This window comes from Equus caballus, chromosome 9 (genome assembly GCF_041296265.1).
Source record: "Equus caballus isolate H_3958 breed thoroughbred chromosome 9, TB-T2T, whole genome shotgun sequence".
Lineage (NCBI taxonomy): Eukaryota > Metazoa > Chordata > Mammalia > Perissodactyla > Equidae > Equus > Equus caballus.
In genome coordinates, this window is record NC_091692.1 from 95669721 (window position 1) to 95696444 (window position 26724).

A 26724-nucleotide genomic window follows, 5' to 3' on the forward strand; every position below is an offset into this window, starting at 1 on the left:
GGGGCAGCTACCACCACCTGCTTGAGGTGAGATCAGATGGTCCCTCCTCCTGCAAACTGTCCATCTCCAGCTGACCCCTCCCTCCCTCCCTGCCTCCCACCTTGCACCCCTCTCCACGCCCATGGGCCCTTCCCTGCCCCCTCCCCCAGCCCCAGCGGCCGCTCTTCCCTGCCACCCCTGTCCTGTGCCCTGCTGCACTGAGGCAGGGTCTGTGGACAGCCAGGAAGGGTCCCACAGGGAGGACCCCATAGGGAGGACCCTGGCAGGGAGGCCTCACAGGGAGGACCCACAGGGTCTCAGGGTGGGGAGAGGTGGTGGGGATGGGGGCTTTCCAGAAGGGTAGGGGAGATTGCCCAGGGCGCCCCAGCTTCTTGGCCAGCAGCCGAGAACATGGCTGGAGGGCAGGGGTCCCCACAGGCCTTCCCAGGCCAGCTACCCGGTTCCGGGAAGGCCCCAGACAGGCGGGAGGTGAGAGGCACCCTGTGCTCCAGCCCCTCCCATCCCTGCCCACCGGTCTTCCAGGTGTCAACGCCCCTGGATCAGTCCTCTGGATGGCGAATGGACTGAGGGGGCGGGGTGGATGCTGGGCAGCCAAGGGGGCGCGCTGGGCCCACCAGGGCTGTCGCCATGGCAGTGAGGAGGCCAGGCGGCGCAGGGCGGTTTCCCTGCGGCCAATCACGTGGTCACGTGTTGGTAAATGCTTCTTGTCCCCCCTCATCTAGAAAAGGGGGCTCGGCACTGGAACTGTCTCCTGGGGGTTCTCCAGCTGGGCTCTGGGCCCCCCGGGCCCCCCGGGGATGGGGGTCGCTCAGCCTGCACCTGCGCCTGCGCCATCAGGGGCTCTGTGCCGCTCTCGTCACCAGACAGGTGCTGGTTCTGCTCCGCGTGCCCACTCCCCTGTCCTCCCGCCACGGCCAGGGAGCGAGGAGTCCTCTGTGGGAAAGGACGAGTGCTGGGGCTGGAAATAGCCACGTGTGGACAGAAATAACCCTGGCCTCAAAAAAGAACATGGAAAAGTCGATGGGGAACATTAGCACTGGCCCAGCACTTCCCACAGCCACCGTCTCATCAGGGACGCCGTGTCTTCATCCTCACTTTGTGGATGAGGGAACCAAGGCCCAGAGCAGGGACTGGCCGCCTGAGGTCCTCTGCCAGTCAGCCGGGCCTCTGACCCCTGTGCTTCCCGTGGGGTGGCCTCTGCCCTTCTCCGAGCCTCTCGCCCCATGCCGCTGCTGGAGATGCCCCCCGGAGAGGCCCATTCCCACTCATCCTTCACGACCCTGCTCCATGTCACTTCCCCAGCCCATGGCAGGCGGCTGAGCCCTGGGGTGGGTCTCTGCCAGGACCTTGCACCCCGGAGTAGACAGTGGTCTGCTCGAGACACAGTGTGCCTCGTTCGTTGCTGCATCCTCCAATTCTATACCAAGGAGTGTGGTAGGTCCTCAGTATATGCTTGTTGAATGACTGATCAAGGGACTGGTCTTGCTAACCTGTGAGTGGTCGTAAGTTGAATGCCTGTCCTTTCCCACGACACCCTGAGAAGTTAGCATTATATGACTGTTTTAATGATGAGGCTCAGAGAGGTAGACTCATGTGCCTGAAGGTCACACAGCAACTAAGGGCTGGACCTTGGGTTTGATCCGAGCCCTGCAAGCATGGATCTTTCTGCAAGGTCATTGTGTGCCTGGCCCTGGGGTGGGACTTGGGGGTGGGCAGTGCATCTGACTGCCCAGCCTGTCCACTCCCTTCTTCCCCTGCACACTGTGGCACTGCCATCCCTTGGGCTGGCTCTCAGCTGTGGCATCTGGACGCCCTTCCTCACGCCCAGCAGCCCCTCCGTGGGGTTAGGCATTGTCCCTGGGGGCTCCCCCCAGGCCACGGGGGACATGCTCTCCCGGAGCCCCCGTGGCACTGTCTCAGCAGGGATCCTCCTATGTGCCACCTGCAGCCACCAGGGGGACCTGGGAAAGATCGATTTTCAGAGCAAGGCAAGGGCTTGGTGCAACCCTCCCGGAAGTCCATGTATGGGGGGACAGCCCTGGCACTTGCTCTGGGAGGGGCCCACTGAGAGGGTCAGGGCCCGGCAGCCACACTGCCCGCTCCCGGGGCCCGTGACTCGAGTTTCCTGGGGCGCACAGTGGGGAATGTCTGGGGAGAGGTTGGTCCCATGGCCTCTCCAGGAATCCAGGCCTGGGCAGAGCTGGGCTGGAGTTGACCCTGTGCCCCCCCAGGCCAGGCTGCCGTCCTCAGCTGAGCTAGGGCGGGGCTGCCACCTGCCCCAATGGGGACCGCTGCGTAGGCAGATGATGGGCAGATGGAGACGGGGCAGTGTCATAGCCCAGCTGTCCAGCCAGCGTCTACAGGACACTGTCTCCCTCTGTGTCCAGTACAGACAGGGGCTATCCCTTCTGCCTGACCAGAGAGGCCAGGGACCACCAAGTGACTCATACCCAACCTAGTCCATCCCTGTACCTGTCTGTCTGTCTGTCTGTCTCCTGTGGCCTTGCTGCCTGGCTCGGGGACAGGTGCCAGCGCTGTAGTTGGAAACGCACCATGCTGCTTGTCAGGACATCCCAGCCCTTGGGCGCATTTCTCTCTCCTGCCCACACAGCCGGCTCCGCTGCCAGGTTCTGTGACTTAGGGCAGCTGTCTGACCCCCTCTGGGCTCCCGAGATGGTAAATGAGGTTCTTAACCTGGGGACCACATATGGCCTTGGGGGGCTCTCAGCTCCCCTAAATCACCTGCACATTGCAGCCTGTGCGGCTGGAAGGAGGAAGCAGCATCTTGGGGGGCCCCCAGCTGCCCACCGAGCCCAGCAGCCCCGTGTGCCCTGGAGTTGCCAGCCTTGCTCCTCAGCCCGTGAGGAGGGCTGGCTCACCATCGGCCCTTCCCCGTCTGTGGCCGCCTTGCCTGGCCTTCCCTCTGGCAGTGGTGGAGACTGAGGCCTGAAGTGGGAGGCTGCCTTGAAAGTGGCGGAGTCGTAGGGGCCAGGGGCTCTTGACTCAGGGTCACTGCTTGCCCCAGGTGGGTCAGGAAGCTGCAGCTCCTCTGAGCAGCCTCCTCTGAGCAGCCTTCCAGGATTGCAGCCGGTGCCGTGGCTGCCCCTCCTACCGTCTGTGGCCGAGGCCATCCTGGCAGGGTGGCGCTGGTGGCTGACACCCCGGTTGCCTCTCCCAGGCCAGCAGCGCCACCTGGTGGCTGCATGCACCCCCCCCCCCCCCCCCCCCCACCCCAGAGATGGCCGTCCAACCGGCATTCCCAGCAGATCAGCTGGAGGGGCCGCGCCAGCCCGGGAGGGGCTCGCTGGAGATCACGGCGCTGGAGAACCGGGGAATCCTGCACCTGAGCCGGAGTCCAGAATGCGCCCCTGAGCTCTGTGCCCTCTGCCCCGTGTGTGCAGGTTCCAGGGGAAGCTCAGAGATTGGGCTCAACCCAGAGGGAGAGGGAGAATGGAGGGGGCTCAGTCACTGTGACCAGTGTGTGTGTGTGTGTGTGTGGTGTGGGGAGCAGATGTCCTTGGGTGGGAGCCCTCAATTATACCCAGCACAGGGCAGGTAGAGGAGACGGCTGAATGAATGAATGAAAATGAATGAATGTGCTGGGCCTTCCTGGGGAACCCTATTTCCTTTATGAACTCAGTTTAATCACCAGCTACTGAGTACTGAGCGCCGTGGGAGACACACACATACATACATGCACCCATATACAGACATACCACTCACACACGTACACGTGTACACATACACATGCACACACATATATGTACATACATGTACACACCACATACATAACACAAACACCTACACATATACACAGTGCACACACACATATACATATACACAACACATACACATGCCAACATGCACACACAACACAGACACATATACACATACATACTAGCGTTTAACTCTTATAACCGAACCTAAAGGTAGAAGGTGTTAATTATCCCCCCTGACAGAAGAGGAAACTGAGGCTGGAGGATGGCACATGCCTTGCTCAAGTTTGGAGAAGCTCGTGTGGCCAAGGGGCCTGGCACGGCTGGGAGCTGCCCCCCTGCCTGGGCTCAGTTCCCAGAGCCTGCGCCCTGGGCTGGGCTGCAGCACCCTCTCTGTGAGCCTCCAGACTTAGGGTCCTGGGAGCGTCCCCCAGACCCTCCCCCTGGCTTTGCTCTGGGGAGGACAGGGTGGAGTGGGAGCTCAGGCCCCTGGACCTCACCCCACGGACTAGAGCAAGACCCTCAGCACCTCCCCCAGCAGGCCACCGGAGGGGCACCTTGGGAGTGGGTGGGGCAGGAAGATCAGCCGGGTCCCGGGACCCCTCCATGAAGTGGGTCCCAAGGCCACCCAGGGCGCACAGGGGTCTGATGCCCTTCACCTCCCAAGGCCCCCAGAGGTGAAGGTCTTTGGGTCCTGGGGCCCTGTGACACGCCGGGGACATGCTGATGTCTTCCTGGGTCCCGATGGTTCAGTGCGGGGCAGGTGACTGAGCCCGGCCCCTTCCTCCCACCCCTACTTCCATCTGGGACCCCCGGCAGGAGCCCCCACTCCGGTGTGTGGAGCCCTGGGAAGGCCTCCCCGGCCTGGGGTGTGACTGGGGACCCCATGCCTTGTGAGGCCGCCTCTCTGCCCAGGACAGCCCACCCCCTCCAGCTGGAGCCCTGGAAGCCGAGGGGCCGCAGGGCGAGGGGGCGGCAGAGCGGGGGCTGGGTTATGAACGCAGGCGGTGCTTCTCCCACCTAAGTCCCCGCCGCTGCTGGTACTGAGGGTTCCACACCACAGGCAGGGGGCCATTCGCTCTAAGCTCTGGTTACAGACCCAGAGAGGGGCAGGGGTGGGCTGGGGTCTCACGGGGACTTGGAGGGACTCCTGCCCGCCAGGCTCCGCTGCCCCTCCTGTGCCACGTCTCGAGCAGGGTGTGGGCTGTCTCGGTCCTGGCACACCTGTGGTGTGGGCAGCAGGCTCCCATTTACAGATGGGGGACTTGAGGTGCGGAGGGCCCCTGAGTCAGCGGATCAGCAGATGAGCTGGGCTGGGATCAGTATGCATGGTCCTGGTGCCTGGGCCTCTGTCCACTCACCCACTGGGCCTCAGTTTCTTCATCTGTAAAACGGGGGTGAAATGTACTGTCCTGCCTGCCCAGGGAGGCTCCAGGGCCCTCGATGTCTGAAAAGCTCCCAGCACCACCACCTCAAGGAGAGGCCCGGCCAGGACAGGGCTGGGAGCCAGGGGGGCAAGGTGAGGGCCAGGAAGGAAGGGCCTCGGGCACCTACTCCACCATGAAGCCCTCCCAGATGCCCCTGCTTGGCTGGTCCCGCTGGGTGTGGTGGAGGGCTCTGGGCTCCCACTGGTCCCAGCTGTGCCGCCAGCTGCAGACTCTCAGGACGCAGGCCTCCCCGGGGGCCTACAGAGAAGATGCTGTGGTGGGAAGCGCTGAGCAGCGACCTCACCTGGAGAAGCAGGACGATGGGGGTGGGTGGTTGGGGGGACAAATGGTGCCGAGTCCCTGAGGGCTCAGCCAGGGACTGAGGGCGCTGGGGGCAGGGGTACAGTCTGGAGGGCACGGCTGGGCCATGCGGTCTGTCCATCAGGCTGGGCCCCGGGGAGCAGCACGGGGGACGAGGAGGGACCCCAGGGATGGACGGTTGGGGCTGGCACTGAGCAGACTGACGGGCGGTGTGCCTGCTGAGACCGAGACACAGAACCGATGGGTCGCACCCAAGGGAGGGTGTGGGGGCTCCTGGAACAGGCTCGGGGAGGGGCTGCCAGTGGCTGACCGGGAGGTCTGGGGAGGCTCCAAGGGGTAGGTGGCCATGTGGAAATGGGGGGACACCCAGGAAACAGCAGGGGCCCGGGCCTGGGAGCAGAGGAGTGTTCGGGGGCCATTGCCCAGGCCTTCACTCCCCCACGCTGCGCCTGGGCGCCCCCCTTTCCGCTGACACTCCGCTGATGACCCCACCTCCCCTGCCCACTGCTTTCCTGGCTCCTGTCAGGGGGTCAGGCCGGTCTGGTGGTGCTAGGCAGCCTTGGACGGGCCCCATCACATCTCTGAGCCTCAGTGTCCTCCTCTGCGAATGGGGGACACAGACCCCTCGGGCGTGGGGCTGGCCCCCAGAGGGTGGAGGCCCTGAGGGGCGAGGGGCCCGGGGCGTCTTCGCACAGTCCTTCTGGCTCCTGTCCCTCCTCGGGGGGACGGGGGAGTGTGAAAAGGCAGGGGCCAAAAGTGTGGGTCTGAACCAAGGCGTCAGCATGGGACATCCATCTCTGATGGGCCCCCACTCCCGCCTCAGGCGTCCCAGGCCCCCAGGAAGCAGAGGCGGGCGCCGTGGTGACATTTCCTGCTATTAATGGAGCTTAATCTAAACAGGCCCTAATGTTTACCTCCAGACGCCTCCGGCCTCCGAGGGTGCCAGACAGCGAGAGTGATGGGCCCGACCAGCCAACGCCCCTCACCCCGCGCTCCTGGGCCAAGGACGGGGGCCGGGCTGGGTTACCCGGAGACCCAGGTTTGAGCCCCCTCCTGGACGCCCAGAGCCTCAGTTTCCCCATCTGTGAAATGGGGGTGACAATCTTGACCTCCCAGGCTTACAGGGAGGTTCAGAGGACAGGAAGCTCAGTGGCACTCTGTAAGCCCACAAGTAGTGCCGTCCTCCCTCCCTCTCCCTCCAGTGTCTGCCAACTGGCCCATCTCCTCCCTCCCCCAGCGGATCATACCTTTGGTGATATCATAGGATGCTGTGGGCATCCTGGCTGCCCTGCCTGTGTCCACGGCCCCTCCTGGGCAGGCAGAGTTGGGACCAGGATGGGGCGAGAACCCATCATCCTGCTGGTCTGTGTCCCTACCCCGGATACTGTGCCCACACCCTGCCCACAAGTCTGCCACTTGCACCCCCACCATCCTCTCCTCCCTTCAGAGTGGGCCAGGCTCAAGGCCCCCATATCTGCCCCCAGGAGTGGTGGTGAAATCCTGAACCTGCCACTACAGCCTTTCCTGTGGAGCCCCCCTCATCCACACGACAGTGAATGGAGTGGGGAGCATGTAGGCTCCCCGCCTGGCTCAGTGCCCATGGCTACCTGCCCGCCAACCAGGGTGCCGAGTCAAGGGCACGAAGGGAATAAACGGATTTAATTCAGGGTGAGAACTTCACGTTAAGGAAACCGTTTACAGCAGACATAAATACACGCCGTCTCACGTCACTCTGGCTGATTGGAAGTCTGGCCCGGGAGGCCTCACACCCTGGCCCCTGTGGGGTTAGGACAGCCCCGGTCTGGCCTCCGGAGGCTCCCGGGCCTCAGTCCTCATGGAGGAGGCCAGAGTGGAAGGGACCCAACTGTCAGGAGGAGGGAGCAAGCGTCTGAGGGAGCCATGGGGGTCCAGACAAGGACACATGGGGTGAACCCCCGCCCCTGGTCCCCTGCCCTTTAGGTGCAGGCCGAGGAGAGGAGCGAGAAGAGTGGAAGGGGGAAACTGAGGCCCGTCTGGCGAGGGTTATGCGTGGGGGGCCATCAGACTGAGTTCTCGGAGATGTGAGGTCGGTCCCCCGTTCCCGCCCCAGCCCCAGGAGACAGGGGGTCACCCTCTGAAGCTTGAGTGCTGGAAGGCTCCCCCTGGGCCCCGGGGGTCCTACACCCTAAGGCTCTCAGTCCCCCAGGAACCAGGCTGGCTGGCGGGATTTCAGACGTGGGCGCCTCCCTGGGTGGGGTCCAGTGAGGTGATGGCGCCACAGAAGGCCGCCGCTTGCCGACCTTAGAGAGGCCTCCTCCTAGAAGGGATTGTTCCAGGAAAACTGCAACCCTCCGCCCCCAAGCACAGCGGTCAGCTAGTGTCAGCCACTCACTCTTTCCTGTGAATTAGAGTGAGACCCTGGAGGAAAGCCTGCAGGTGATGCTGATGCTGGGCGGGGCAGACACCCGACCATGCCCTGCTGCCTCCTCCTCCGCTGTGCCACTGCCTGGGAGGCGCCTCCCCCAAACCCCATGTCTCTCTGCAGGGCCAGCATCACTCTTGCCGTGTGCTTCTCGGCACAGACAGTCCACTCCCGGCTCCCTCCTTTCACAGATCCAGGCCCCTGCTCGCCTCCTGCAGCTCTGGGGCCCTGATGAGCCTGGCCCCCGGCTCTGAGCTGGGGGCGGGGGGCTCCAACACTGTGCCCGGCACTTGGTCAGGGCCATGGATGTCAGTGGTGGTGATGCTGATGACCACACCCACTGCTTCTCCAGCATCTGGGCCAGAAGCAGCCCTGGGCTGGAGGCAGCTCCACCCGACCCTGCCGAGCCAGCCTGGGACTCCCCCAGGCTCCAGGGCCCCAGCAGGGAGGCGTGGGCCGATATCCCCCACCCCAGCTGCCCCACGAGGTCCTGAGGTGAGAGGAGCCAACTCCACTGGCCTCACAGTATCCAGCTACTCACTCTACAACCACGGCAAGACCCTTTCCCTCTCTGAGCCTCAGTTTCCTCATCTGTGATATGGGGATATAAATGGTCTTCCTGTCTCCCATCCAGGCCTCTCTCCGGGGCTCTGAACTTGGGGGACAGGGTACTCTGCCTGGAGCCACTGAGCACGCAGGACCTTTCTCTGTAGACAAAGGGCAAAGCTGGGTCCCAGATTCCATCTCACCTGCTTCAGTGGTTGTGGCCAAGTGTGAGGGCGGAGCTGGTGGATGGAGGTGCCCAGGATGCCCAGAGCTCATCTCCCCACAACAGGCCCCCTCCCCAATACAGCAGCTCAGAAAGGGCTCCTGGGAGCTTGAGGAGAAGGCACGTGGAGGCAGTCCTGGAGTCCAGCCCAGAGGAGGTGATCAGAGGCCCAAGCCAGAGCAATGCTTCCTCCTCAGGAAAGTCAGGGAGACGAGAGGAGCCACACAAGAAGAGCCAGTCCCAGCCTCTCTGCCCCCAAGGGGAGAATGAGGGGTTCTGTGTGGTGGGAGAAGGTGGCCCTAGGCTGGCAGGCCTGGGTTCGAGTTACTGTGTCTCTGTTCTTGGTTTTCTCATCCATAGGACGAAGCCATGAGCCCTGCCGCCCTCCTGGGCAGCAGGCAGGGTCTTCCGAGACCTCTCCTGGAGCGGGGGGCTTGAGTGGTCTCCATGGGGCAGCGCAGGGGCGTTGGAGGCTCCGGGATTTTGATTCTGGGTTTTGATTGGGTTTGATTGGGTTTTGATTCCGGCCCGGCCATCGCCCAGCGGTGGCACCTGGATGTGACCCTCGGCCCTCCTGCACAGCGGATAGGCAGACAATAGCTCTCCTGTGTGGGGTCATTGAGGGGTCCAGCATCAACCTGTTGTCAGTATTCACAGCAAAGCACCATGGGTGTCACACCGTCTTACTGTGCGGCTCATGGAGGCCGGGCTGGGGGTGGGGGAGGGTGGTCCTGCAGAGACTGAACCCCTCCTGCCCACTCACGTGACATTCGTATCCCCCCACATTTCCTCTCTGTCCTTGTTCTCTCTCCTTGGGGAGGGGGAGGGGAAGGGACGGGGCCTCTTCAAGTTGTCTTTTTAGCTCTCTTTAAAATTCCCAGTACCTAAAAAAGTCTTTGTCCCTGTTTATGAGAAATCCCTTCTGGGGCCAAAATGGCCCAGGGGAGAAGCAGCTCCTGGCTACCCCTCTGAGTTTTCAATGGACACAACATACACCCTAGGGATGGCAACTAACTGGCATTCAGACCACCACACCCCCTGCAGAGCCTGCGGCAGACATTGCTAATCAACCACAGCACGCTGGGCTCGGAATCCTTCTCCATGCAGTGCACTGAGCAGCCGTCACCCATCGGTCGAGGCCATCCCAACCTGCCCCTCGGGCAGAGCGGTGGGCTGCAGTCTCTGACCTGGCTCGCCTAGCCCAGTCCTGACCTTCTGACCTTTGGCCCCCTTGCAGAGCCTGCCGACTAGGCCTCAGGCCCATTGGTCAGGGCCTGCGTGAGGGCGCCAGGGCCGGTGCTGAGGATGCGTGGCTGGCCTGAGGCCTTGGAGCTCTTGTGCATGCTGACCGCGTGGCCGATGCTGGGCTCGCCCTCTGCACCACGCCAGCGGAAGAGGCCGCGGACGGTGGCCTGGAAGCTGCTGGTGACGAAACAGTAGACGATGGGGTCCATGCAGCTGTTGAGGCTGCTGAGGGTCACGGCCACGTGGTAGACCACAAGGCTGGCCTGGCGTGGCACGTCGGGCCACAGCGCCACGGCCACCTGGCGGGCGTGGAAGGGCGTGAAGCAGACGAGGAAGATGACCAGCACGGTGAGCAGCAGCTGCATGGCGCGCACGCGGCGCTGGCGGCCCTGGCGCAGCAGGCCCGGCCGTGACAGCGCACACACGATGCGGCCCGTGAACACGCTGATGACCAGCAGCGGCAGCAGGAACTCCAGGACGGTCAGCGCGAAGATGTGGCAGCAGGGCCGGCCCCCGGCCGTCACGCCCAGCACGGACAGGGTCACGGCGCCGGCGGCCAGCCACACCAGGGCGCACACGACCCTGGCGCAGGCAGGCTGGCGCCAGCGGCGGGAGCCGTCAGGCTGCACAATGGCCAGGTAGCGGTCCACGCAGATGCAGGTGAGGAAGAGGATGGAGCAGTGCATGTTGAGGAAGTAGCTGAAGACGTGCGGGAAGGCGCAGCGCAGGCAGCCGCGTGTGCCATAGAAGACGGCAAAGCGCGTGGGCAGCGACAGCCCCACGAGCAGGTCGGTCACCACCAGGTTGATGGTGTAGATGACCGATGGTGTCTTGGCCCGCGTGCGGCAGCAGAAGACGTACAGCGCCAGCCCGTTGAGCACCAGCCCCGCCAGGAAGATGACGCCGTGCACCACCACCAGCGCCAGCCACAGGCCTGGGAAGGCGGCGTGCAGCTCCTCGTCCAGCAGGGCGAACAGGTGGAACAGGGGCACCTCAGGTGCGCTGCTGTTGGCCCACGCCGCTGCCGCCACCGTGGCATTGGGCGCCGCCAGGGCCAAGGGCCCCGCGGTAGACGCAGAGGGCATGATGGGGGCCAGCGCGCACCCCGGGCCTGGAAGGAAGGAGACGGTTACACGGGATTATTGGGGCCCTGCCTGCAGGCTGGACCTGGCTCGTCCGCTCACCTAGCACGTGTGTGGTGTTTGAGCCTGGACTCTGATCCCCGCTCCTCCCTCACTCGCTCTGCAACCTTGGGTGGGTCACATAACCTCTCTGTGGTTAAGTGGTTGGGGTCAAGGAGCTGCTGGGAGGATCAGCTGAGCACAGCAAACTCCAGCACATAGTTATTTCGTGCCGGATAAAGCACAGTTCTGCTTGGACAGAATCTGGCCCACGGTCACCCCACCTCGCTGTCTCCATGCCCATGTGTCACGGCCCCCGTCTTCCAGGCCACCTATCTGTTCTCGCCTCCTTCAAGGCTGGCACCACGTCAATGCCCTGGGTGAGGGTCCTCACTAGGGACCTTGCCCAAGGGGTCGGGATGGGGCCCAAGAACCAGCCCCGCTGGGCACCCCTGTTACCTCCCAGCCCTGAGAGGTGCGCACTGTGTCCGGGAGGCCCGTGCCGAGGGCTCGCCGGGGCGATCCTGGAGCTGTCAGGGCAGCAGCAGGGCGGGTGTGAGTTAAATAAACCCTGCGCTCCTGCCTGGTGGCCCAGACGGGTGGTGGGGCCCGTGGGGGCGGGCTGGGCCGCCCACTCTGTTTATGTTCCTGCTGAGCTGTTTAACTTGCCGAGATTTATCCCTTTATTTATAAATGAAGGGTTAACGGGCCCCCACCCCCGCCTCAGGCCGGACTGATGCTCCAAATAAGGACATTTTTGGCTTTTTCAGGAGAAAGGAGAGGGCTTTGGGGAGAAGCAGGGAGGAGGGCCGGGCTGTGGGACACCCTGGGTGCACAGTGCACCCTCCCCCACCTGCAAGGAGAAGGGAAGGCCCTCCCCCGCTCCCGGTGGCCGATAGAAGTGAGGCCTCTACTGTGAACAGGCCGGACACTGCCCACTCCCCCTGGCCGGCTGCGTGGCCTTGGGCAACAGGCTTCCTCTGGCAGCTTCTACCCTGTGGACCAGGGACACTGAGTCCTGCCTGCTGGGGATCTGGGGGATTGAAAGCCCAGCCTGGCAGGGGTGGGCATGGCTGAGGAGCTCTCCGTAGCAAGGGCTCAGGTCCCAAGCCTGCCTGGAGGGAGGCCCGAGCAGGATGGGCAGCCACTTCCATCCTGAGGGAGATTAGCACCTGCTGGAGGTCACCCAGCTGTGCCTCTGCCGCTGGGACCCCTGCTCTGGGCGTCTGCTGACCCCCAAGGCTGCTGGGAGGAGTCGGGTGCTGCCCAGGCCTGTGCCCACCCCGCTGGCCACCCCCATCACATGCGGGTCCAGGCGTCGGCTCACAGGCTCCTCCGGGCTGGGCTGCCCTCTGCGTGGTACCCCAGCCCCTAACACACAGGGTCAATGAGTATCTGTCTGTCGTGTGGCGGCTTGGGGAGCAGGGAGCCTGAGGGACGTCTAGGGCTGGGGGAGACTTGTGAGCGTGAGGGGGCGGTGAGGGGAGGCGATGGGGCTGGGCTGCGGGGCTGGGAACCTGGGGCCTCCTCCTCTGGGCAGTGGGGGGCCCCAGGAGGCCCCTGGGAAGGAGGAGGTACCTCCCAGCGTGCCCCTCCTCTACTGTGAAGAACCGGGCCTCGACACGTGCCGGAAGGAGCGCTGGGGGCCGGCCCCAGGGACCCACGCAGACTGCTGTTTGGATTCCCTTCTGCATGCTCTTCGGGTTTCCAGTGTGTCTGCACTGGGTCCACATTAGTGTCACAATCAGAGACAAATAATAAACACTATGGAATGTTTCCTCTGGGACAGAGTCCCAGGATGACGCCGGCCCTGGGGATTTTGTCCTCCCAGGAAACTCCCCCGGGCCAGCCTCGTATGCTGGCCAGCAGCTCGCTCAAGGTGCTGGGGGGTCCAGGCCAGGGCTGCAGGGCCTGGGGCCATCAGAGCTGGGGGCTGCGCAGATGCTCAGGACAACCCAGCGGCCAGACAGGAGTGGAGAGAGGAAATCTCTGCAAAGCTCACGCAGATGCTCAGCTCCGAGAGGCTGAACCCGGACCCAACAGAACGGAGCCCTGATATTAGCCACACTCAGCCCCAACCCTGGTCACACGCTGAACCACCAGCCCAGGAACATGATAAACCTTGTTCCCTGTCACACGCTCAGTCTGGACCCTGGTCACACACTGAGCCCTGACCCTGGTCACACTCTGAGCCCTGATCCTGGTCACACTCTGAGCCCTGATCCTGGTCACACACTGAGCCCTGACCCTGGTCACACTCTGAGCCCTGATCCTGGTCACACTCTGAGCCCTGATCCTGGTCACACACTGAGCCCTGATCCTGGTCACACACTGAGCCCTGGTCCTGGTCACACACTGAGCCCTGGTCCTGGCCACAGCCTGGGCCCTCCCCTCTGACTTTCTACACCCACCTCTCCCCTTTTTTCTCTGCTGAGTCTGACGGTCTCTGTGTATATGATAAGACCCCCCCCCCCCCCGCTAAGGTGCCCTTTTCCCCCGTCCCCAGCACACCCTACTCCTCTGCCTCACCTCTCACAGTGACTAATGTCTGATCTAATTCTCCAGTGACCACTCTCTGGGGCATCCACTCATTTCATTTTGAAGGATGAGGAACTCAAGTGGCGGGCTTCCAGAGCCCGTGCTGGCCTGTGTAGATAGTGTCCTGCTGATGGCCTCGAGAAGCCACCATATGCGGCCCTCCCTTCTCTGGGGCAGAGCAGGAGCTGGACTGGGAAGGTGTGGGCTCCCTCCTCCCCACCGCATGGCCTCAGGAAGGTCAGTCCTCCCCGGGACCTTAGTTTCCCCCTTAGTCTCCGCTGCCTCGGCTCCTGCTCCCCCCGGCCCTCTACCGGGGTGGCTCCCCTCCCCCACCCCTAAAGCCGCTTCGGTCAGGTGTGTGCCCTTCTGGCCGGCTCCCTGACCCTCAGCAGGGTGCTCTCGCCCGCCTCCCACGCTCTCGGCCCCTGCGGAGCCCCTGCCGGTCCTCCAGTCTCCTGCGGCTCCTTCTCGCCTCCACCGGGCCCTCCTCGTCTCTCTCCTCCCTCTGTCCACATCCAGGACCCCACACCCTGCCTGCCTACCGTGGCTGGGCCCTCCGTGCTCCCATGGGAAGACGGGGTGCAGGGCCGGTGGGGCTGGCGCAGCTGGCAGGGCCGGGGGTGGTGGGCACTGCAGGGGGCATGTGAACAACAATAACCAGTGGAGGTGGGGGCTTGGGGTGGCCTCTACTCACCACGGGTCACGCCGGGGGCGTTGGTGACCCTCCCTGAGCCTCAGTCTCCTGCCTGTAAGGCGATGTGATGGCAGCTCCCCCGTCCCGCGGTTCAGAGCCCGGTGCTGCAGGTTCCTCCCTCCCGGGCCTCCAGGAAGGCCGGGCCAGGACTCGAACCCAGGTCTGCCCAGGTCCTGGGCCTGAGGGGCGGGTGGGGGCACCTGGCAGGCGGCCCCTTAGGCCAGCGGGCACACGGCGGGACCGCTCCCCATGTGCCCCCCTGCTCAGCCTCTAAATATAGCCCGGAACAAGGGCAAAGGAGAGAAAGTGCTGGTTCTCCGTGGGACAGCCTGGCCCCAGGCCTGCCCGCCCGGGCTTGGGGGAGGCAGGGCTGGGCGGTGAGCAAGGAGAGGGGACCTAGGGCCCGGGTTCAAGTCCGGCTCTGCCACTCCCTCGCCCCAGGCCTTCGGCCAGGTTGGCAAGCCTCCTTCTCCTGTGCTAAATGGGGTCGCTGGGGCCTTCCACGACCTGAGGGGAGGCTCAGTCCTGCCCTGGGAGCCAGTCTGAGGAGGGAGGCACTGCCTGGCCCATGAGCCCTGTCTGAGGGGGGAGGCAGGACCCTGCCCTGGGAGCCAGTCTGAGGGGGAGGCACAGCACTGTCCCCTCCCCTTTCCTGGCAGGTGCCCTGAGCCCGACTGAGATGGAGCAGATCCCGCAGCCAGGTCCAGCTGGCCAGGGCCCAGTGGGCAGGGGCCATGTCCTCATAGTGCCGGCACGGTGCCGGGCTTGGGGCCTAGAAACAGCACCAGTGCCACCATCCTGGCTGGGAGCCTGCACGCTGTCCCCCAGCCCCGCCTGTGGCCCCTGCTCATTACACCCTCCCACATGCAGGCACTTCTCCAGGCAGAACAGCAGGGACATGGGCCCGATCTCCAGGGGCTCAGGGTCAGCGGGGTCCACACGCAGTGGGGACGGGAGCCTGGAGTGTGGCCCTTGAGATCCCGCTCCACTTGGGACCGCTCCATTTTCTTCTGACCGCTTTAGGGTCAGAACAGACCGTGTGACCCTAAAGTCTGTGAGCCTCAGTTCTCTCATCTGTGAAGTGGGCAGAATTAGACCCCTCTCTGAGGTCGCGCTGATGTGTTGTCAAGAGGCAGCATCTGAAGGGTCCTGAGAGGATTTTGGCCGATGAGGGGTGGGAGACAGGACTGAGTCTGAACAAAGGTGGGGGTTAGAGGAGGGCACCCCTTCGGAGAACGGCCGCAGAGGGCGAGTCCTGGTCCCGGGGGCCTGACAGCTGGCGTGCAGCTGTGTGGAGGGGGGAGGCGGGGACCCAGGCTGAGCCCCGTCAGCCCCCAGCAGCCGCCCTTCTCCCCTGCTGGCTTCTAGCTCTGTGGGGCCTCCCCCTGCTCCTCTCTTCCTTCCCTCCTTCCCTCCCGCCTGGCTCAGAGGAAATGGGGCCTCTCAGGAGGGAGGGTGAGGAGTCCCTCCATCCTGCCCAGGCCCTCCCGGCCTCAGTTTCCCCATCTATACAATGGGCACTTCCAGCACTGAAGTGCTCCAAGGCTGGAACACGCCTACACCTCCTGGAGCGTCTTTGCTGCCAGGCAGCGCCGCCCGTGTCCCTGAACCTTCAGGCACAGACCCTGGAGGCTGACTCCAGAGGGGACGGAGGGGTGACGGTGGAACCGTGGGGGCCAGGGGGCTGGGGCGAGACCCCGGCTCAGGGCTTCCTGGGGCAGGAGGCGGCCGTGCAGGCCTCGCCCCTCCTCTGGGGGATGAAGTCCTGCAGTGGCTTGGCCCTGCTCAGTTCCCCAGCCTTACGCTGGGGCTCCCGCAACACTGAACCCCAAGCTCCCCCTGATGATGAGCTCCCCCCGGCTACGGTGACTGGTCCCTGGTGGCCTCAGAACCCAGCCGGCCTCTACCAGCCCCGGGACTCTCGTTGGCTGCTCTTTCTTCCCCAGGGGTCGCCAAGCTGGTGGGATGTGAGATCAAGCTGCTGATGGCCACATTCCTCTAGAAGAAGGCCGCCAGGAGGGAAGCAGGCCCCAGTGAAGAGGAGAGACCGAGTCCTGAGAGGGTGGCTTAAGCACCTGGATCCAGCCCTGCCTGAAGTGGGAGAGATTCTAGGTCTCATCGGTTATACGAAGCCATTATCTCCCTCTTTGGCTTAAGCTACTTTGAGCTGAGTTTCTGTCACTTGTGACTAAAATAATTCTCACTAGACGCTCTTATTCTCCTGCCAGCTCTCTCTGGTCTAGATGCCTTTTCCTTCAGTGAGCCCTCCCTGATTGCCTCAGGTGGATTTGCCACCTCTTCGGGCTCTTGTAGCACTGGGGGCCACTTGTCCCATTCCCCACTAGCCTGTGAGTTCCCGGAGAGGAGAAGCCCGTACAGTCATGTTCGAGAAACGTCAGGCACGTGGGGGAATGGATGTGCGAAAGCTCAGCTTGCACTCCTCCAAGGGCAGGAGCTCACTACCTGTCTGGTAGCCCACTGCATTGCAAGACTGCTCCAAAGGGAAGGAGGTCTTCACTGCGGCCTACAGCGGCCCCGCCGACCCCAGCCCACGCCCCTGGCTTCTCCGCCCCCCACGGGGCCCTGCGCTGGGGTGAGACACCTGAATGGCTGCTGTCACTGGGGAGGGAGGACGATCCACACGTTAGGAATGAGGACACAGGACGCAGAGCGAGGGGGCTTCAGCAGCTAGCCTGGGGTCGCCCAGCTGGGCCGTGGGGCTCGTCCCTGGCTGGGTGGACTCTGAGCTCCGAGCCGTCACCCACAGAGAACGCGCACCAGGGCTTTCCGTGGGGCCCTGCGCCTCACAGAGGCCACCGGGACTCGCTCTTTCCCCCGACCCTCCGCAGCCCAGGGTTTCATATTCCAGGTGGGGAGACTGAGGACCAGGGAGGGAGACGACGAGCCCCACCCTGAGCAGGGGCAAGGTCCTGTTCAGACCCAGGCCTGCCTCTGCCCACCAGCCGTCCCCTCCCCCGTGGTTCCCCTATGGGACCGCGCCCTGGCGGTCCTGGTCCTGCCTCCATGGTCTCTCGGGTGGGGCGGATGGATCCCCCAGCTGGATGCTGGGCGCAGCGGTGGGGGAAGCACAGGAAGGTGGGGTCAGGGAGGGCTTCCTGGAGGAGGTAGTGGACTCAGCAGGTGCAGAAGCCTGGGTGCATCACAGGGAGACACCGAGGCCGAGGCCAGGAGCCGCCCTCACAGGGCCTTGAGCACTGTGCGAGGAGCCAGGAGGGATCCAGCTCACTGGGAGGCCGGCCTCCCTCCCAGGTGCCTGTGCCACTCACTGCCTGACCCAGCCTTGGAGTGAGGGCTCTGACCCCGCAGGGGTCCTCCCTGAGCCTCAGTCTCTTCTCCTGTGAATACAGCTATATTACGCTGCCCTGCAGGGCTCCCTGGGCCTTAGCTGAGACAGAGCACCTGGTGCAGAGGTGGGGGGCGGGTGGGAGATGGGGCTGGGGGCTGTGTGTGGCTGCACGGCGCACAGTGAGGGTGGTGTTTCTCCCCCGACCCCTCCGGGTGGGTAGACGGGAGCCCCACACATCACAGCCTTTCTGAGCTTTGCTGAGACCCCGTCGGGGGGAAAGGGGACATTCTATCTCCCCCGATACAAGCCCCCGGCCCCCTCACAGCCCACCCAGTGTCCCCGCGCCAGCCTGGAATTGGTTTCCACCCCCAGCTCCACCCCTACTTCCCCCCAGTCCTTCCAGCTGGGCAGGGTTGACACCTCCTCTAGGAAGCCCACCCAGTCACCTTGACCTTCAGTCCGCGCTTGTCCTCGTCACCCTACTCCCTGCCCTGGGCGCTCATCAATGGTGTTGGTTCAAGGCTTGGAGCCTCAGTTCCCTCACCTCTGATGCTGGGAATCATGTTTGTTGAATGAATGAGTGAGCAAACGCATGAGTGAAATCCAGTGGAGCGGCTGGAGGTGTTGGGTGGACTAAGAGAAATGCCTGCAGACATGCCTGCACAGAAGATGCACAATAATAGTAACGGCGCCAGAGGCTGCTGGTTTCCCTGCCTGCATGGAGGCCCTGCCCGGGCCGGCCTGCGCATTTCTGGGGAGAGGCCTGGGTCATCCGGGTGCTCCATGCAGGACTTCTCAGAGCCTTTGTGGAGCCCTCAAACCCTGGGAATCTTCCTCAAACCCTCAAATGAGCACTTTCCCCAAGTCATTTGAGCCTGTCCCCTCCTGGGGCTCCCTCTTCGTCCAGCCTTATCGCCACACCAGCTGCTGGGGGCTGTACTCCACTGTCCACTCACAGCTCACTGGGTCCCTGCTGTGTGCCCAGCAATGTGAGGCCAAGACCCCCGAGGCTCAGGATGCTGTGGCTGCCCACAGACCCCGAGGGGGAACCGGGGCCTCGGGGACCTCCCCTCCTTGGCAGGTGGGTTGTGTCCTGACATCTCCTCGGTTCCTCTCGGAACTGCCCCACGGTCTCTGTGTGTTCTCGCTCGGCGGCCCGGCTGCCCAGCAGACACCCGTCTCCCAGCCTGGCTGCCTCCTGCCTGCCACCTATGGGGCCAGGGCAGCCAGGGAGCCTGGCCTCAGGTTCGGGCCAACAGGTGGCTGCCTGGGAGTGTGGCTCCTGCACCAGGGGCCCAGGGGGCAGGCAGTGACAGGCCTCATCTTTCCCAACAGGTGCTGGGAGCATCTGCTGTGGGCCAGCTGCCTGTGGGACATCGGCATCCACACAGCAGCCCGGGGCTCTACAGACGAGGAAGCGGAGGCCCAGAGAGGTGAGCTGTGTGCCCTAGGTCACACAGCCAGAGGCTGGCAGAGCTGAGAATCAAACCGAGGGCCACAGCTCCCAGCCCAGGCAGGGGTGGGGTCAGGGCGGGCATCTCTGGACCTGTGGGGTGTGTGCCCGTGCCCCCGATGGGTGACCCTCATGGCCTTCCAAGGCCAAAATAGCCATTATTGGGGGAACCATCTGCCTGTTTATTTTTCCGATTATTCTTGGTCTCATGGCATCTGCTTTAGAACATTGCCTGCTGTTTTTGGCTGGTCTGGGCCTCTGCTCATTCCATCCAGGGATGGCTGGGCCCTTACGGAGGCCCCCAAGAGGGGTCAGACTGGCCCGGGGTCACCCAGCAGGTCCCAGGTGGCACCAGCTGGAATCTAGGTCCCTCCACCCAGATCGGGGAGAGGGGTCCCTCCTGGGAGCCGGTTGACCGCTATGGAGAAGAGCACCTGGGCTCCCTCGTGCCTGACTCTGCCTGACCTTTCACCAACCAGGAGCCCTTGGCCGAGACCTTGGTGCTGGTGGAAATGTCAGTTTCTCTGGGAGGGGCAGCCCCAGACATCGCCGCACATGGGGTTCCTGCTGGAGCTCAGACAGCCCTCCCTGCCACCCTGGGTCACCCTTCCTCTCGTCTCGCTGGCTGCAGCTGCTGTAGCACCCGACCCCCTCCCCCAGCCCAGCCTCTCTAGGGGCAGCAGCACATGGTTCCACGGCTGCACCTGCCTGGCCTCTGTCCTTCTGCCTGCAGATCCTCAGCCTGGTACTCTTGGCCTTTGCACATGCTGTTCCCTCTGCCTGGCATGCCATTCCCTCTGCCTGTGTCACCTGCTGAAGGCCCCTGGTACCCGTGGTCACCACCCCACACAGTCCTCCCTGAGCCCCTCTGACCTCCTGCTGCCCCAGACACCCCTCCACTGGGGGAGAGCTGTAAACCCCACAGTTCATGGGTTGTCTCCAAGATGACCTCCCGGGGCCTCACTGACTCTTCCCAAGATGCCCTCTAGTTGGTGTTGCCGGCCCCCTTTTGCCCGTGAGGAAACTGAGGTACAGAGAGATGAAGCGGCCTGGAGTGTGGCTGGAGGCGCTGGGCTTTGAGCTCTGCGCTGGGGGCCCTCCCACCTGCACAGGCCACCGACGGACCACTATGGCCCGCTGTGCAGAGAAGGAATCAGAGGCCCGGGGCCAGCCGCTTGCCCCAGGCCACACAGCCCAGAGGCGGGGTCAGGGGAGCAGTCAGGACCACGCGCTTTGGAGGCCGCAGATCTGGCCTTGAACCCCAGTGCCGGGGGCACTGAGTGTCCCAAGCAGACCTGGCTCCACCTTATGGAGCTCACAGCTGGCAGCAAGGTGGTGGGAGTGGGTTAGAAAGCAGCCGGGGCAGCAACTTTGGCTGGTCACAAGCAGGAGGGGCCTCTGGAGGATCTGGGGGAATGGTGTTCTGGGCAGTGGGAAGAGCACAGCATGTGCAAAGGCCCTGAGGTGGGAAAAGCTTCTGTGCTCAGGGCACTGTGAGAGGTCTGTGGGGCCAGCCTGGGCATGCTGAGAGTTTTGGCCTGACTTATTGTCAGGGGAGCTCTGCTGCGGAGGGCAGAGCTGGGGCGGGATCTGCCGCCTGTGGGCATTCTCCAGGCCCCAGTGCCGCCTCCTCAGGGATGCCCCCAGGATTGCCCAGCTCCCCGCAACCCCCTGCCCCTTTTCCTCTTACTTTGTCTTCTTTGCAGCCCTCCCACCGCCTGACGGCTTCACACTGATTTGCGTTCCTGTCCTGCTTTTCCCCCCGACTGGACTGGCCGAGCCGTAAGGGCCAGGGCTGTGGCCGAATGAGCACACGAATGATTTTCAGGGACCATTCTGGCCTCTTCGAGCCTGAGTTTCCCCATCTGTAAAGTGCGCGGGCTGAGGCCACCTCATGACATCAGGTTATCCCAAGGACAAAATGGAGCCAGCTGCGGGCTCCCAGCAGGTGCTCAGAAAATATCCGACGCCCCCCTCACCCCAGAGCTATTGAGGCAGCACACCCTGCTTTTGCCAAAGCTCAGAGAAGGGTGGCAACTTGCCTGTGGCCACACAGCCAGGAAGCCCCTGGAGGGGAGGTGGTGCCTGGTGGTCCTCTGGCAAGGAGTGACCAAACGCTGGCAGAAGAATGGGGGCCACCCGGCAGGTCCAGCTGCCTGCCCTGGCTGCGAGCTGCCCCGCCAGCTCTCCCGTCTCCTGGGTGCCTTCCGTTCCCAGTGCTGCCCGGGTGCACAGCTGCTCCTTGTCTGCCCCGCCCCGCCCGGCATTCTGGCCACAGGCCAGTTCCCATCTGCCCGCCCCCCTCGGGACCCTGTTCCCGCTGCCTTCTCATAGGGCAGCTACCGCCCGCCCGAGAGAGCCAGGCGGGGGCAGCTCAGCTCCCAGGTCCTTGCTGGCGGCTGGGCGTGCCTGTCCTGGGGCTCAGTTTCCCCACCGCTAAAAGGAGGGGGGAAGGGCCTGGGCTGGAGCGTAGGGCCTGAGCTGTGGGATGGCAGGGCTGGCCCTCTGCGGGGGCATGTCCCGCTCAGAGCCCGTCCTCACGAATGCCTCAACCCCCAGACCTGCCCCAGCCTGGGGGACAGTGGCGGCCAAGGTCCTAGGGCTCATGGAGCCTCTGGGGTCCCCAGCCTCTTCCCTGGCCTCGCCTTTGGGGCCACCCTAGAGCCTTGATGGGTGGGGAAATCGAGGCCCAGCTCTGAGCACCCAGCAGATGATCAGTGAGAATGTTGAATGAACGAATGAGGAATGAATGAATGAGTGAAATACAGAGAAGGGGGTTGTGAGCCCAGCAGCACAGGTGGGCTCTGGCGGCAGGAAGAATGCCCCATAAGCCCTTGGGAACTCTCCCTCCGGCGCTCCTCCCCTAGCCTGGCCAGCCCTGACGGCCCCCTGGGGGGGGTCTCAGTTTTCCCATCTGTACGGTGGCTTTCTGCGGGGCGGGCGGGACCTCACGGCCGCTTTAGGGCTTTAGGGCTCTGAGCTCTCGCCTGCGCAGGTCTGGGGCAGTTTCTCAGCCCCCCTCCCCCTCCCGCTGCCCACCTGGCTGGGGAGTGAGGACAGCCACTCGATCAATAGGTGAGGACTCACGGCACCTTCGCCCTCCCGGCACCTTCGCCCTCCCGGACGGCTGGAGATGGAGCCGGCGCTGCCTGAGCCTGGACGGCCTCCTCCCGCGCGCGGCTCTGCGGGCCACTCTGTCCTGCTGCCCGGACGCGCCTTCCTGGGGCCTGACGTCAGGCCGGCGCTCGGGGCTCCTTTTGGGCAAAGGCAGTAGGGGTGGGGGCGGGGTGGGGGCGGGGCGGGCTCCTTCCCCGCCCCCGCTGGGCCCCCGGAGGAGCCGGGTTCCAGGGCTCTGGGGGAGGGAGCCTAGGGGCAGCAAAGTCTGCAGGCCCGGCTGGACAGAGGAGGAAACTGAGGCATGGAGGGGCAGAGCCAAAGCTGCACCACCCAGGATGGGGAGGGAAGGGAAGGGAGGGAGGGCAGGCGGCTCCAGCCAGCTCTCTGTGCCCCCAGCACCCCGTCTGGGGAGGCGCCCAGGAGAGGGCGGCTGGCACTTACGTGTGCTGTGTGTGCCGGGGGAGGTGAGAGCACACGCTGATCCCGTTTTTTGGGCTGGGAAGGGACAAACGCACCCCGGCTGCCTCTGCCCCTGCCTCTGCCCCTGCCCCTGCCGAGTTCCGCCCTGCTCTCTGGGTTCTGTGTCTGTGTGTGCTTTGAGCCTGGGTGTGCCTGCGTGTGCCCGAGACCGAGGGCCTGCACACAGGGTATCGGAGCTCCATTTGTGCCCGTGCCTGTGCGTCCCTGGGACCGACGCGGCTTCACAGGGGCACACGCGTGCCTGAGTGTGTTATTGGGGCCGGCAGCCTCTGTGAGTGCTGGCAGCTCCGTGGGGACCCGTGGGCTTGGGTGGGCACGTGGGAAAGACCCGGGCAGGACAAGGGCCAGTGGGAGGGTGGGGAAGGGAGGTTGTAAATCTCACGTAGCAGAGGCCTGATCCCCAAGTGGCGGCTGGGAGGGACGTCCCTCCCTAGACAGACACGGTGACTGGGGTGGAGGCTGGGGGCCAGCCGGGGTGGGCCAGGGTCTCAGGGCCGAGGGTGTCTGGGACTGGGGCGGGGTGGGGGGATGCTCAGGGTGGGGCCTTCTCAGGCGCTGTCTCCTCTGCCCCCTCTGCCCGAGCCCCTCTCTAGTCTTTTCTGTCCCTGTGCGCCTCCTCACTCACGCAGTTCCATCCTCCCGGGCCCCTGATAAAGCACATCCTGAGCTGGCCCGAGCTGCACGCCGGGGACACAGGCACGGCGGCCAGAGATGAGGCCCCTGGCCTTCAAGCTCTCAGGCTGCAGAGGGACACATCGCAATGTGCCTTCGGGAGGAAGCAGGGATGTGGGGTGTGGGGGGGGGGACCCTGGCCCAGCCTGCTGGGGAGGGTGTGGCCCGGAGGGCTCCTGGAGTGGAGAGCACAGTGCTCGGCAGAGGTGAGGGTGACAGGAGGGAGGCAGGCTGGATGGGCAGGGGTGGGAAGGGGAGGCCATCTGGGCAGCCCCTGTGAGTGGAGGCAGGGATGAGCGAGGTATGGGTACCACAGTGGTAGGCTTGACCCTGAAGGCAGTGGGGAGCCATTGAAGATTCTGGGGGAGGGCGGTCCCTGGAGCTGCATCCCTACCCCCGGCTCCCCCAGCCTTCCCCAGCCTCCCTGCTAGTGCACGGCTGAGCCCACAGGCTACTGCCATCTCCTTAGGACACTGCTGTGTCTGTCCCAGAAGCGGAAACTGAGGCCAGAGAGGCAGGAGTGTCCGGCCCTCCAGGGCCCTGCCCCACGGCGGCCCTCGCTGCTGGCTGGCCAGGCGGGGGCACCCAGGGTCTTGCCGGAGGAGTGTGGGCTCCGTGTTGTTTCTGTACAGGGGTGGCCTGGAGGCGGCGGGGTGTGGGCTGGGTTGGGAGGCCTGTGCCAGCGGAGGCTCAAATTTTACGAGCAGGAGACTGCCGCTGAGTCACGGACAGGCCCGCCAGGCCTCGTGCCCACCGCCGAGGGCTGCAGGGCTCCAGCCTGGAGCATGCAGGCTGGTCCTCAAAGAAATCCCAGGGACATTCTGCAGAACACAGGGGGCGCCAGCCAGCTGCCAGGGGGCAGGGGGCAGCCCGGGGGGGCCACCAGGACCCCTCCTCCCGGGGGAGACCCCCCCATCTCTGCGGGACGCAGGGCTCCTGGCGGGGAGCCCGCAAGGCTCAAGGTGCCCCTTCTACGGCCCTCAGTAGAGACCAGGGCACAGGGGCAATTTCCCCCTCGTCGCCCCCACCGGCTTGTGGGTCAGGCTAAGCTGTTTGTGGCTGGGGTCGGATGGCGGCTGGCCCAGGGGTCAAGACCACTTCCAGCAGGTCTGATTGGGGCGGTTTAGTGTGGGGCCACCCCTCCTGGAGCCCAGCGTGGTGGAGAAGCCCCCCTGAGCCCAGAGAAGCCCCCCGGCCTCGCGACTGGACTTGTGAAACTCCACCACGCTGTCCCCCGGACTCAGAAACCCTGACACGCACGCGCAGTCCTGCCTCTTGGGGAGTCCGCCATCCTGCAGGACGGAGCCACAAATAGCAGCAGAGCGGACGAGTTGGGGCCGAGGGGGAGGCGGGGGGCACTCGGTGACAGCCAGGCGGGCCCTGTCACCATCCTGGTGCCTGCAGCTCCAGACCCCATCCCTCCTCCCTAGTGGCCTGGTCTTGGTGCCACTTGAGAACATAAACAGCCCTGGGGCCCTGGCCACGGGTCCAGCCGTCTGCCCAGGGTGAGGCCAGGCCGAGCGGGCCTGCCAGCATGGGGCACTCGGGCCAGCTTTGGGGGAGGATTCTGCCCACCGGAAGGGGGTGTGGGGAGCCTCCAGCCCCCGGGTGACCTGGAGAAAACATGTGGCAGCTGGGACTGGGCAGCGGGAAGGCCCCTCAAGGCCCTCTTAAAGGGAAGATGGCCAAGCGCCCCCTTCTGCACTCTGGACTCCCTGGCCGGGGCCAGGCACCCACGGGGAGGCTGGGGGTGCTGCGACTGGGGCCTTTCTCTGCCCCTGGGGGGAGGTGACCCCACATAGCCAGGTGGGCGTGCTGGGAGCGCTGGGCCCCCGGGGCAGCCCTTGGTTCCAGCCCGGCTCACTCACTCACTCGTCTGCTCTGACCATCAGCGTCTCCCCATAAAGTGGGGATGACACGGCCTGTGAGCGACGGCTGGAAGGGCCCCAGGCTGAGTCCCCCTCCTCTCAGGAAGCACCTGGTCCTGCCGGGTCATGTGGGACATTCAACAGGGATGCCCGTCCCCAGCAGATGCCGCCGGGTGACACGGCCAGGTGGGGACTCACCCACAGGCCCTCAGCAGCAAGCGGGGAGCTGGAGGAAAAAGGGAGGCTCGGCTGGGGCAGAATTTTCCGGAGGTGACTGAGGACGGGGTGGGCTGGGAGAAGCCCATCCCCGTGACCTGAATGAACGGGGCCAGATTGGGCTGGACAGCTAGAACTCGGCCACAACCCACCTATGGGGAGGTGTCCAGGGCAGTCAGCCCGGGCCCCGTGCATAGTTAGTGCAGGAATTTGCTCTGAAGCCTTGGGGGGGGTCAAGTCAGAGGTGACCGCTGGGACTGCCACACCCTGGGCCTCAGCCCCTCGATTCCCTGGGCCACCGTCTTGCACCCCCCCTTGTCACCCAGAGGTCTCTCAGAGCTCACTGTGTCTCACCCTCGCCTTTTACAGGTGGAGAAATTGAGGTCCAGAGAAATTGAGGTCCAGAAGCCACACAGCGAGTGGGTTGCTGCAGATGCTGGTGGGAACCCGGCCTGGGCTCCCAGGCTGCCCTTTGCTGCCATGTGGCAGCTCTGACTCCGGGGCTGGCAGGCCACCTGAAGGGCCCGGGCAGGGTTGTTCAACCTCCTGTGAAGCTCGGCGCCTGGGACGGTGAGAGCAGCCCTCTTCGTGGGTGCGGGGAGGCCGTGGCCCCGGTCCTCGGAGGGCACAGGTTGTTGGTGCTGCTGAGGGAGGCTGTGTGGACCTGGCGGAGGCCCTGAGGCCCAGGAGCAAAGGGAGGGGCCCTGTGGGGATGGCAGGGAGGTGTCGGGGTGCAGGTTCATCTGTGAGAAGGCCCAGGGGAAGCCCCTGCTCTCGGAAGGGTGGATCCAATCCGAGAGGGCTTACTGGAGGCAGAGGCCTTGTCAGCAGCCTGCCCAGGCCTGGAGGAGCTGTGGGGAACAGTGACCCTGGCGGAGCGGCACTGAGCTCCTGCTCTTCCCAGGCGCTATTTCAGGGGTTCCATGTGCATTGCCTCACTTTCACGACAGCCTTGAAAGGTAGGTGCAATGGTGATCTCACTTTGCAGACGTGGAAACTGGGGCCCAGAGCTCGGCCACTAGCCCAGTGCCCTGGCGGCTGGCTGGAGTCGGCCCGGGCCTGACCTCTCACCTGCCAGCAGGTGTCCCCCACATCTCAGCCCTGATTTGCGAGCGTCACCTTCACTTCAGGGCCCCCACCCATGGCACACACAGACCCCAGCCAGCCCTGCCCAGCTCCCAGTGTGGGCACACGTACTTGCATGTGTGCAGGCACAATGCACACTCATGCAGATGGACACACATGCATGCACACACTTAAATGCACATGCGGACACACACATGTGCACACAGATGCACACACATGCACATGCATGCCTCTCTGCAGCCTCCTGGTTAATGTGAGCACTCCTGGTAGGTGTGTCTGCAGCCCTTTCCATG

At 64.4% G+C, this 26724-nt stretch overlaps 1 protein-coding gene and 1 long non-coding RNA gene across 3 annotated transcripts; one reads left to right on the forward strand and one right to left on the reverse strand.

Annotated features, from left to right (window-relative positions):
- Positions 1 to 7103: 7103 nt before the first annotated feature.
- GPR20 (G protein-coupled receptor 20) lies at positions 7104 to 22218 on the reverse strand. Of its 2 annotated transcripts, none has more exons than XM_014728103.3 (2): positions 22032 to 22218; positions 7104 to 10990 (listed from the first exon to the last, which is right to left on the reverse strand). In XM_014728103.3, the coding sequence occupies exon 2, from the start codon at positions 10962 to 10964 to the stop codon at positions 9882 to 9884; it is 1083 nt and encodes a 360-aa protein (XP_014583589.1). In that variant the 5' UTR covers positions 10965 to 10990; positions 22032 to 22218; the 3' UTR covers positions 7104 to 9881. The 2 variants fall into 2 exon arrangements, with proteins under 2 accessions (XP_014583589.1, XP_070078031.1); XM_070221930.1 differs by having other exon boundaries at positions 22085 to 22202.
- On the forward strand, positions 13655 to 16457 carry LOC138915484 (uncharacterized). The gene is made up of 2 exons (XR_011421491.1): positions 13655 to 13775; positions 16179 to 16457. It is a non-coding gene; the product is annotated as an uncharacterized lncRNA (long non-coding RNA).
- Positions 22219 to 26724: the final 4506 nt, after the last annotated feature.